The 12,432-nt window shown below is 44.6% G+C and overlaps 1 protein-coding gene across 3 annotated transcripts in view; it reads left to right on the top strand.

The window, feature by feature from the left end:
- The window catches only part of MICU1 (mitochondrial calcium uptake 1), a 95,100-nt gene that overhangs the window by 14,746 nt on the left and 67,922 nt on the right, over positions 1 to 12,432 (top strand). For all 3 annotated transcript variants that reach the window (XM_086752782.1, XM_086752780.1, XM_086752781.1), the window contains exon 4: positions 10,043 to 10,223. In XM_086752782.1, coding sequence (XP_086608908.1) covers positions 10,043 to 10,223 — 181 coding nt within the window. The remainder of the gene's footprint in view (positions 1 to 10,042; positions 10,224 to 12,432) is intronic.

The following is a 12,432-nucleotide window of genomic DNA, read 5'->3' as shown; positions in this document are numbered from 1 at the left end:
CAAGCTGAAACTGAGACTTTAAAAAAATCTTTGTTCTAGCAAAACAAAGAAAACCACATAAATCATAGTCAAGAGGGGAGAAACCTGTTTTATAGCTGTAGATGGTTCAGGTACTACTTAACCTAGTGGAGGAGAGAAAAGATGAAAAAATCTTGGTGTTATGCACATTAGGTTATTTGCATTTTTTGAGAGCTCTGCTGTATTTTTTTTTTATTTCTTTGAAAGGTGACAGACTTAAGAGACTTTACTTGGAATTGCTGCACTGAGGGTTTTCTCCGAAGGCTTGAAGACACACTGATCTATGAGTGGTGTCTTGCAAGAGCACTGTGTCCTTCCAGGTGGCTTTTGGCTTCATATTATTTTTACCCACAAGCATCAGGGGAAGGAAAGAATCCGATGCTGGAGAGTGAGCCAAAGTCAGGGCTGCAGTCAATTAGGAAAACATCTGAACTGCCCTGAGGGAGAGGGACCTCAGCTGACCTGCAGAGCTTAAAGCATGGGTATTGCCCTAAGCCTGTGGACCCCTCCAGTTTCATCAGTGCACGTTCGTAACATCATATTTAAATGTTGCATAGCAGGTCAGAGCTGGGATTTGTGCAGAGAAGCCAGGTGGAAATGCAAGAAACTACTTTACAAACCATCTTGGTTTGCTGCGACTTCATAGGGACTACACTTTGAATTCTCTGTCTCTTAACAGAGTAAGGTTGTTTGAACCCTGGGTCTTTAATGTCACTGGAATTGGCACTTTAAAATCTTTTTTTTTATTATTATTTTTAACAATACGGGTGCCCTCTGGTGGCCAAGTTCATGCCTGCTGCTTCCCCTTTGCACCAAATAACTAAAAATACCTGCTCACCTTGGCCGCATCCCCAGGAGTGTGTTGGCCGGCCTCCAGTAGCTATCTGGAAAGCAGCATCTCTCCAAGAAGTCATCATTTGAGAGTGGAGTAGGGGAGTAATTTCCTGGCTCAATAGAGGAAGCACTGAAATTGTAGATATCACTTAGTTTTGATTAATTCCTGATTTGGAAGTCAAGTGCCTTGACTCCAAAGTGTTGCTCCTTGAGGGTCTAGTCTTGTTGTGGCAGTCACCTTTCTTATGATGTTTGGTGTCTACCACCACCTGATGGCCAAGCCGCCTTCTGGGCTGAGCTAAAGGTTGGATCTGCAGGCAGGAAATGAGAGAGAACTAGGGATGGGCATAATGTTAATTAATTAAAGCTTTAAAACAGACATTAGCTTAACCTTGGGGGTTTTTCTATCACTTTGGCCAACTTCTACAGCCTCAGCTGTCTCCTGCAGTTGGCTGTCACAGAGGCTTGCTGGTCCAAGCTTTATGTTCTTTTTCTTTTTCATGTCTAGACCACATATGGGATCACCTGTTATTGCTGCTCCTGGGGCCAGCTGAAGAGAACAAAAGCCTTGTGAGGTTGAGGAGGCTTTGTTTCTTGTGACACAGCCCATCTGTTTGCAGTCTACCGAAACAGCTGAGGGATTGCATGAGGCCCTGGCTGGGAAGGGAATAACGCGGTTGAGTACCTGAGAGTTTGTTAGAGCAGAATAGTTTTTAATTGGTATTAATATAGACATAGCAGGGAATTACTCCCTCCTTGACTTGCAGCTGAATTCATTGGGACCTTTGTCAGAAGAGTGTGCTGCCAGGTTCTCAGAAGCATGCAGCTGTGTGAGCGCATCCCAGGCTGGAGACCAAAAAGTGGTGCCAGGAGTGACCCTCTCTGGTCTTCCAGGTGTGAACAGCAGTATGGTGTGTAAGGTGCGACCTCTTAGCCCTGTCTCTGACTGACCTCCTGTGATCTTCCCCTGCGGTCTGCTTGTAGATAAAGACCAGGTTTCATGGGAATTAAGAAATCTGAAGAGATCTTTTTTTCTAATACAATGGATATCATAGCCCTTATACCTTTTCCCGTAAGTCAGTTAAAGCTTTCACACTCCTTTAATGTGTGAAATAAGCAATAAAATGTTCCCTGCATGTAAATAACTCTGTCTTGCGTGTTCCAGCTGTGAGAGTCGGTGGTCAGATGTTTGGAGGATTCTTCCTTTCTTCTTCCCCGCTGACCTGCTTGAGTTCCTCTCCATTTCTAGAGAATTATTTTAAATAAATGTAGTCCTCAGGTAGCACCGCTTATCTTCGCTCTACATTTGCTCTCTTGTGTTCTCCTGTCCTCCTGGATGGAAATGAAGATGGATCGAGTAGTGTGGTCAGGTAGACAAACACAGCTGGTTGGGAGCCTATAAAAGGCTCTGGTGTGGAAACACCTGCTCCGCTCTGTGTGTGCGAACAGGCTCACCCATTTCTTCCTGCCTTGGGGGACTGAGCGTGTAGTTTGCACAGCGAAACCAGATGCTGCAGTGATTAATGTCGTAGCGCACCTTGGCTTAATGGCTTGTTGCAGATGGGCTGGGAGAGGGAATAGATGCTGATGAGAATTCATCTTCCTTCCCTGCCACGTAACTGGGTGCTGGTCTCTATTAATATGTCTTCACAATGGTTAATTATAAACAGATTTTAAAAAAATAGATGAAAAATAATGTGTTTTGGATTAACGATCTTCTATTCACATTTTATATTGGTATAGAGACCTGATTTGTCTGTCCTTACACCAAAACTAAATATTTTCAAGGAACCTGGAGAAAATAAATATTGAAAGTCACAGTTCACACCAGTTTTTCTTTAATATTTGATGTGTATAACATCACACAGAGACACTTGATGTGTACAGCATGCCTGGTAAGTGCACAGTGCTTCAGTGCAAAAGAACTCCTCAATGGCTGAAGGTGCAAGCCGATGTAATGCAGACAACTTCTCAGAATTCCTGCTTGCTTTGACTAAGCTCTGCTTGAGGTAGAGCTTATTTCCCTCTGCTTCAGTGGGAGCAGCCCACTCAATCTTGAGTTTTTAGAAACCATTGCGGGAGGAGACTGTGATAGGGAAAATTGCCAATTATCTACACTGTGAACAAGGCTCTGTTATTCTCAGCCTCAGTGTACACTAGCACCTGCTTTCAGTCATTTCTTGGTTTTGTAATTAGGTTACAGAGCTTTCCAGCTCGTTCCTCTACCAGGAACACAGGTGATGATCAATTCACTCCTTTATCTCAGCCTGGGAGGAGTAAACTGCAACTCCAAAAAACTTACTCTACTAAGTATTTAACTTGTGGCTTTTGATTGGGTAGAACTTAGAGAAATAATGCTGAAAAGCTGAAGAGCCTGAGCACAGTAGCCTAGGAAGGCTGCATGGATGCCATAAGGGAGCATTACTAAATATTTAGACTTCATCTGAGGTTCCTGTACTTGTATGGACAAGGTTTACTCTTGTCCTTAAGACTGCGGTGATTCACTGGAAGTTACGATAAACGGATGATCCACTGAAGCACAAAGTGGCTTTCACAGGCATTAAAGTACAGATGAAACCAGTCACGTAACTGCGTCTGTGTTCATTGTGCCTAGATATTCTCCTCGCTCTTCGGTCATCTTGCTGGGTGTTGTGTGCTTGCTTGTGCTCGGCTCACTGAGCAAGCCAGGCCGTAATCTCTAGTGCTCTCTGTATCTTTACTGATGGATGGCAGGGAACCCAGGGACCTTGTGCTCTAGCTCGTTAATAAAAGAGGTGGCACAGGGCCAGGAGCTTACCCTTGTCAGGACTTGAGAGAATCTCAGCCGCTTGTTGATGATCAAACGCTCATATTTTGAAGCATGTTATTAACCAATTTTTAATCTGAATGTTTTGTGTTGATTTTTGCATCGCTATGGCTTATTAATCACAATATCATTTAGTGGCGAGTGGAATCATGCAGTATGAGGACTTAGATTTATTAAGTGAATGCTGCTGCAGTTATCAACAACACGGGTAATCTCATCAAGAAATGACATGTATTTAGCATAAGACTTATTTTCCATAAGCCCTTGTTGGCTGTCACAAAGTTCTTCTTTACCCTTCTTTAATTAGAAAGCCTAGATCATCTTGTCTCCTCCACCCAACATCAGTCTTTGTCTAAATAGCAGGTCTGTGATAACACCTATTGCCCTGTTTCAGTCTTGAAATAGAAATAGCAGAGAGTTAAGGCGTATGGAATATCAACAGCAGTTGGGCAGAGAGTCTCAGCCAGTTCTTATTGAAACTAAACCTCACATTTCTGCGGAAAACTTAATAAAGAGCTGCGTAGAAAATACCTATCTGTAGTGCTGCGGTGTTACATAGACCTTTGCTACCGTTCAGGTGGAGAGAGTCTGTCTGTGCTCTCCTGAGGAGATCAGGAAATATTGAATATAGAGCGTTATAAACAGAGGAAGTGTTCCCTTGGACATACATAGTTCTGTCACTTCCAATAACACAGTAAACAATCTCAATTTATTGCATGCTTCTTGTTGGTTTTGATGACTCAGACAATAAAAAGATCACGTTCTCTTGGTCCTTGCTTCCTCCTTGGGGTCCTTCTGTGTCCCTTATCAATTTTCTGCGGTATCTAGCTTTCAATTTATATGGAGTACACTTAACTTTCTCTTCCCATCTTTTCTGTTTGCTTATTTCTACATGGCTTGCTTTCTTCTGAACTAAAGTGTGAGTTTCTTCACTTGTATTGTTGAGCAGTTAAGATGTCTTTCTCACCCTTGGCTATGAGCTTTGAATGCCCAATACCCTGTGTCCAGGTTTGATGGCCTTCGTGAAACATTTGTTTTCCTCTGCAGGCTGTCAGGGAATCACCTCTAAGGTGTGGCGCGTTATCCCACGTGGTCCAAATGGATCTTAAAACCATTCAGGTTCATCTTCAAAGCAATCCCCTTCAAGGGGCTTGACGCACAGGTCCCCACACTCTCACCTGTCCCTTTGTTGCCCGTGTACTGGTGCCAGTGCCTAAACTGGGCTGCGGCAGAGGAGAGTGGGAGGGAGCGTGAGAAAGCAGCCAGTCTGCTGCCAAGGCAGGGCTGGGTGCCTCCAAGCTAGTCCTGACAGGCAGCTGTCTCACCTATTTTTAGCAATTTGCTGGTGATGGAGAGAGCAGTGATGGAATAAATCCTGCCCCACAGTGGATTCCACTGTTCCTTCGTCCTTAACATTAAATGCTTTCTGTGTATGTGTATCTATAAATGCACAGGCTTCTCCTTCTTTCCCTGGTGTGTAAGTCTAATCTCTTACGATGTCCTTAAGGAAACATCTCCTGTCCTCACTGGACCAAAAGAACAGTCCTGCAGCAGCTCTTTCATATATATTAGTTATCTCACCTTCCTCTTTTCCATCTTTCTTTATATTTTGCTTACAGCAATCTATCAGTTTTTCCCAGAGTGTGTTCTGGACCCTTAACTATTCCTGCAGCTCCCTGTTGGATCTTCTCCAGTTGGCCCAGCTCTTCCTTGGAGTGCACCGTCAGTAGCTGAAGGTGCTTTCTGCAGGGACGTTCTTGCTGCTGGCTGGGGTGAAGAGAGGACATGCACATCTCACAAGCTATGCTGCTGTTTCCTTATGTTTTCGGACGTATTTTAGGCTGTGACTGGTATCCATAACCTAAATCTAAGTCTCGTCAGTCTGATTGTTCATGTTCATCCCTGGGATCTGTCTGAATTTTGGTGTTTTCATTGCAGTTCTTGCCACAAATTCATCGTGCTAATTTATGTCAGTGGCAAGTACTGTGAAGGATGAGGAAGGAGGCAAAGTAGTAAGAAGTCCTGTGAGTGGGGTGACATCCTGAAAAATTGGGCTGTGGATCTTCATCATTTCTGGTTGATTTCTTATTAAAGCTTCAGCTAACTAATTTAGTTGCTGAACGTGGTTGAGCTGAGGATGAGACAGCTCCTTACTTAAAGTACTCCCCATCCCTGCAGGTTGCCTGTTTTTATGGATGTTGTGCCCAAGCTTGCTTTTGCATTTCAGTATGAAAGCCTGAAGTTTTAAGTGGCTTTCAAACCTCACTCGGGTATCTCCAGATGTCATGCAAGGGGAGTGGCAATTCTGTTAAACCGAAGAACACGTTTTCAAACAGGGTTTCTCTTTACTGCTTTTTGTATGGTGGCTAGGTCTTTGCTGACTCTGGAGTGTCCAACTTCTTGTTAACAAGATCTCCTATGTTTCCTTCTGAGACTGAATAGCATCTGATAGCTAAGTGCTTTTCTACTGTTTTCAGGATTAAAATAACTGAGCACTGTTATCTCTGGCACGAAGCTTTGTTCTTTTGGTACGCTGTTCTGCTTCTGTCTCTCAAAGAAGAAGAAAAATACTTTCTAAGTAGTTCTTTAATTTGAAAACCTGCAGCTGTGGACTGTCCTGCCAATGCCTGATGTGAGTCCTGGGATCCTTTGTGAATATATGTCCTGTGGTTGCCTGTGTTTGGCTTTCTCAAAGAATGGTTGTCTAAGTGGGAATTCAGCATGGAGTAGTCCTCTGTGGTAGCTAGGTGGTTTTCTTTGGAGATGATGAACCTCATCTTATGTTTGATTGTTGACTTTCTCCAAGGATTAAAAGAAGAGACTACTAAGTAGGTGGGACATATGGTCTTTGCCTCAAATTCAGTTCACTTGGGGGGGGGGGTAAAAAACCTGAAGAGACTGGGAGGGTTGAAGCATGGCAGCTGGGGTCGAAGACAGGCATTCTCCATGGAGAGAGGCTGGCACATGGTGAAGGGAGTCTTTGTATTTTCATTTCCCTCTTCTGCAGAAGCTGTAGCAACGGGCATGCTGTTGGAAAGTCAGCCTCATCAGAAAGGAGGTGGAGAGTCTTTACTAGCTGATGGCAGTCCAGCGGGGTGGGCATTTCTGGAGCTGTGGGTTTTTCCAGCTGTATTGACATCTGCAGTGAAAGACTCCTTTATGTAGGCACAAGTGTGGACGTTGCAGGTTTAGGAAGCCAAGAATTTCAACAGAGGATGGTTGCGCGGGGTGTAAAATACACAGAGTAGTATGTGTATGTAGAGAGCAGGTCAGTCAGTGGCTCTTTCAGCGAGTAGTTTGGGCCGTGGCCTGGAGGTGAAGAATCTCAGGTACCTTTTAAAACCTTGCTTGAGAAGTAGACTACAAGTTCTGCTTTGAGAATTTTGCTTGTATGCTGGGAAGGTGATGTAAATGTAGAGCAGAGTTAATTACCTAGATAAACTAGAGGGGGGAAAAAAAGCTGACTGTATTCAATCAGCCTGTGTCTGCATTGCTGCAGCCAACTGGCTTGACAGCGTGATGGATTGAAGGAATGCGTAGGATTTGCTGAAAATGTTTGATTTGGAATGTCATCTATCCCTTCCCTGGTTTGCTAGCTGTCAGTCAAGCATTACAGGAGCAAGTCTTCACTGATACAGCTGTTCTCTGGCATGTTTCCCACAGACTAACTTGGTTGTGTAGATAAGCAATCAATTTTCTCCGCTTTTTCTGTGCCCAGGACCTTTTCCCAAGAGATTCTCTCCTAACTGCTTAAGACTGGTGTCCTGCCTACACAAGGGCTTTCCTTGTCGGCGCTGCTGTCGTAGCCTCAGCTGGCAACAGCTTATTCTAGCAAACTGCACATCAGCCAAAACCACAGCTCTACAAGGATGTGCCAGTGCTGATTAAACTTTCAGGAAAGGCGTCAGGAGAGGTGCCAGTGTGGACTTTGTGCTCCAGGAGACAGCTCAGCCGCCTGGCTCTTCTGAGGAGATAATTTCCCTGTCTTAAGATACTCGTGGAGGACTCAGGTTTGGATCTGATCTTGGAACGTTTGGTTCAGTGGAAGTCTTAAAGATGGTGGTTTGCTATAAGACTTGAGAAAATATTTTGGCAGATAAAGGCTCAGGACCTTTTCAGAAAGGAAAGGCTGGCACGTTAGATTCCATTTTTCTTGGCGAGTACTGTTCTTCACCAAGCATTTGTGTATTTTATTAAATCAAAACCTTGCAATTGGGTTGTATTGTCCCAGCGTGGACTAGAAACCTCTGAACCTTTTCACCCAGCTGTAGTGCCCTGGGTTTATACTGTGTTCAGTTTTGAGCCCATCAGTACAAGAAGGACGTTGAGTTGCTGGGGCATGTCCAGAAAAGGCAACAAAGCTGGTGAAGGGTCTGGAGCACAAGTCTTGTAAGGAGCAGCTGAGGGAACTGGGGTTGTTAACTCTGGAGAAGAGGAGGCTGAGGGGAAGACCTTACCACTCTCTACTAAGTACTGCCTGAAAGGAGGGTGTCGGGAGATAGGTGTTGGTCTCTTCTCCCAAATAACAAGGATAGGATGAGAGGGAACGGCCCAGGCTGCATCAGGGGAGGTTTAGGTTGGATATTAGGAAACACAAGGGTGGTCAGGGACTGGACCAGGCTGCCCAGGGAAGTGGTGGAGTCACCATCTCGAGGCGTTCAAAGAACATGTAGACGTGGTGCTTTGGGGACGGTGGTGTTGGGCTGACGGTTGGACTTGATGATCTTGGAGGTCTCTCCCAACCTTTTATGATTCTATGGGCTATTGCATTTCAAAGCAGTGCTGGGGACTTACATGGTGATGGCTGTTCAGGTGCTTTCAGTAGTTATCACACTATGAAAACGAGTTAGTATGCTGCTGTCATGATTCGCTCTACTCTTAAGTATGCTCTTTGGGAGTGTTTTCTAGAAAAATGAAGTTTCTGCTTCCCAACCGTACTGTGGAAGGGTTTGAGTTCTTTAGCCCATCCTCAACTATCCTGTACTGTAAATGTGAGTTATTGGATGTTGGTAAGGAGTGAGTTGTCTTTTATTATGGTAGCATTTAAATTAATTGAAGGAGCACCTACCCTCATTTCTTCTCCGTGGAAGATGAAGGCTGAGGCTGCTGCAAAGCTGTGTATTGCTGGGAGCCAGGCACAGACCCTTCTCTGTTAATTTTGCGTACCGCATCTGTGTTTTCCAGGAAACTAGTGGGATGAAATATGCAGATCCTTTTGCTTAGAGCTTGAGAGACTTGAAAAATCTTGGTTGGTTTTTGTTTTTTTCTCCCGAGGCAATTTTTCTTGAGTAAACTCCTGCAGCTGTAAATGACTGTGTTCATAGTTACAGGGAGTAGCAAAGAACCAGCCTTTGTCTGAGGGCACTGACTAACGAGCAGCACCTAACTGTGTGCGAGCGCCATACCCTGTGATTAGTCCAAAATAAATCACCAGGAACAAGAAGTAAAGGTGGCTTCGCTTCAGTTACAGCTAGGCTAGGATGCTTGCCTGCGCGATCTCAGTCCTTTAGAAAAAGAAATAGTTTTGTCAAACCGTTCGCTTTGTTCCTTGTGACACGTTAGTGTATCCTTAAAGGTTATAATTTCTCCGATGTTCATGTGGTCTGTCTGGTTATAAACGGCTTTACAAGTCAAGTAGCATTGTTTGGCGTATGGATTTATCCTGCTTTTTGTTTAACCACCCTATTGCCAGTTCCAGTTCTGCGAGTTGCTCGCTGCTTAGAGCAGTTTTGAGTATCGAGTCTTGGCCTACAAACAGGGTCACTGAAGATCCTTGTGTTTGGACAGCAAGGGACAGGAGCCCTTGGCTCTGTCAGAGTTGTATTTCCAGCTTGAGGGTAAACAAGTCCAGGTTTTGTTGTCACGTATCCTGTCACACTGGAGTTCGGAAGAGTCATTGGTGGAAGCGGGAAATAAAACAGCTTGTCACCTGCTGGAGGGAGAGAATAAATCAGTTGTGCTGAAAGAAAGAGGCTATTCTTTAGGAATCCAGCAGTGCTGATAGTAAAACACATTTCTGTCACTTGACATAAATCTTTTCTGGGGCAGCAGGGGTGGAATTTGGAGCTGCAGGAGGTATGGTATGCCCTTCCCTTGCATGTGTAGCTTTTGGAGAGGATATGATAATTCAGAGTGATTTGTTCTGGCATTCCTGGACTGGGGAAAATTTACTGTGATTGTTAGTTTGGATTTTGGGATGGGGAGGTGCAAATTTGATCACAGTATTCCAAGGAGACAGATCACTTCTTTGCTTTTGCTTTGCAATCCTCCATGCTGAACTGTAACAAATATTTCATTTGGGGAGAGCTTTGCAGGGTTATCTTTATACCCTTAGCGCCCCTTTCAATAATTTCCTAAACTGGTGTTTTCTTTTCCCTTGTACAGGGCCTACGCAGAAGACTCATCCTCTGTAAAACACGATTCAAGGGCAGAGCCAAGCGAGAAGGTGAAGCATGAGGAGGAGGAGAGCCACAGCAGTGAGGGTGAAAAGGCCGTTGCGTCAGGCGATGAGGAGGCTCCGCCGCAAGGGAAGAAGAAGAAGCGTTCCGGGTTCAGGGACCGTAAGGTAGCAGACTTGGCCCTGTTGCACTGCAGTGGAGAAAGAGAGGAAAAACTGCAGAATGCTTCATTCAGATTGTGGTACAGCGTGTGTATAGAGTCTGGCTTTTGCTCTGTTCTCTTGTCTTTATTTTTTAAGGGTCCTTGCTGTTTTGGGAGTCTATTTTCTTGGCATGTTGCATTGAGTTTCTTGAGGTTGAAACTTGTTTATACGGAAAGCACAGTACACTGATTCTCTGAAAGGGAGGTCTCTCTTTCCATCTCCAGTTGGATATCCATGAAGTGGCTTGCTGAGAAATCAAGGCACCTGCCTTGATGGCTGTTAGGATGGTGCATGCAAAGTTGGGAACCGGTGCAAGAGCTTTACAACCAACCATCTTGGGCTTCCAGCATGTGTCTCTGTGTGACTCCATCCGTTTGTGTGTGTTCACAGGCGAACAGGCAGCGTATGTAGGAAGAAGAGGAGGATGAGTGTGGAAGAGAGAAGGCTGTAGGAAAGGCACAATCGAATTTTTTTGTTTTAATTATTCCATATAAACATAGCTGTTGAAATACAGCCTCACTCCCTATCCATGGTTAGTCGTGTTTCTCTTGGTGCTTATGCCTGTTTAATGTTTGTATCGGATGTGTTTGCAAGAGGTGGCAAGCTTGAGTAATGAGTTGCATTGTCAACTCCTGACCTGCCTTCCCTGTCCCGAGAGCTTTGGGGTGCTCACAACTGTCTGACAACTGGTTTGGTGCTATCCGTAACCGCTGTTGTTACAAGATGTGCTATTTGGTCTGATGGAGAGTTCTGTGACTGAGCGTTGGCAGACAGCAGTATTTTATTTTTTAAACCTATCTGGTTGTTGGTTTTATTGGGCTGTGTTTGACACTGCAAAGATACTAAATCATCAAAGAGGAGAACAGGAGTACATGCTCTTCACAATTCCTTTCTGTGTGATTTCCTTCTGATAATTATTTTTAAGTTTATATTCTGGAGGCTGCATCTCATTAGCTGTTAAATTGTGGATGGTCATGTATAGTGACTTAACAGCTTTTCATTTGAAAAATTAAGAGCCATTTCATTTGAAGTTGCTGAATCATATTCTGTTCTTGATTAAAGTAGATTACACAACTTGAAGCTTCCAGTGCCTCATGGTATTTGAGACTCTAAACTTTCCCTGCTGTGACACGCTGGTGGACAGCTCGGTGAGGTTATGCTGTAAGATGCTATGTTGAGATATTCACAGTTGTCCAGGAATATGGGTTCTTGGCTTGTGCTGATTTTCTCGGCAACTGAGTGTCAGGTACTCTGACAGTTTCAGCAAAACTTTGACTCTTGCCAGTACCACGCAAGAAAAGTGAGATTTTTTTTCAGTGTCAGCAGATGGAGGCAGGCTGCAAAGAGCAAAGAAATGATCCACCTTCATGCAGTGTCTTTTTTTTTTTTTTTTTTTTAAAATAACATTTGTTGATACAGTGGGCATAATGATTGATTTTTATCTTACGTGGCTGGTTGCTTCTGGCTAGGGAAGCCAGGGAAGGTTTGTTTGCAAGTGAGGACTTATATTCCAGTTGTTAGGAGACGTGGCTACGTTGACCAGCTCTTTCCTTCCCATACTAGGCAGGGAGAATGCGGCCATGCTTTCCAAGTAAGGCACGAGCCAGGCGTGGAGGGTGTCCGAGAGGTCCGATGGGAACAACGTGCAGCCTGGAGCCCTTCTCAGTCCACAGCCTTCCTTTCTCTACAGCGCTTGACTCAGGAGCAGCAATTTCAGCGAGGAGGGTACAATTTAAAGGAGACCTCACGATCTTTCACCACCATGAACCCTTTTCTCTCCAGCCTTAAGACCAAATGTACCTTCTGTGACCTAAAGGCCAGTGTTGCTTTTCCTTCCTTGAACGCAGGGTGTAACCCGTTGTCTCCCAAGCGCTGGGCTCCGTGTTTGGGCGGCTCTGTTGTGGGCTTGGTGTTTGATCAGCAGTTGCCCCAGTGAATCACCTCAGGAGGTATGTTTGAGTATTCTCAGCTCCAACGGCAGAGGAAGGTGTGCCCCACCTCCTGACTCAGAATCGGGGCTACTCCCAGGATGTGCTGCTCCCCTCGTTAGTTGTGTAACACCTAGGGGATTCCTGACTCTTCTGTTTTCTAAAAAAAAAAAAAACAAAACCAAACAACAAAACCTACAGTAGAAACACTTTCCAACTCTTCCCATGATTAGTTGAAAATCGTG

The sequence above is a fragment of the Chlamydotis macqueenii genome, chromosome 7 (assembly GCF_036417535.1).
Source record: "Chlamydotis macqueenii isolate bChlMac1 chromosome 7, bChlMac1.mat, whole genome shotgun sequence".
Taxonomy (NCBI): Eukaryota; Metazoa; Chordata; class Aves; order Otidiformes; family Otididae; genus Chlamydotis; species Chlamydotis macqueenii.
This window is presented reverse-complemented; position numbering and strand designations above follow the sequence as displayed.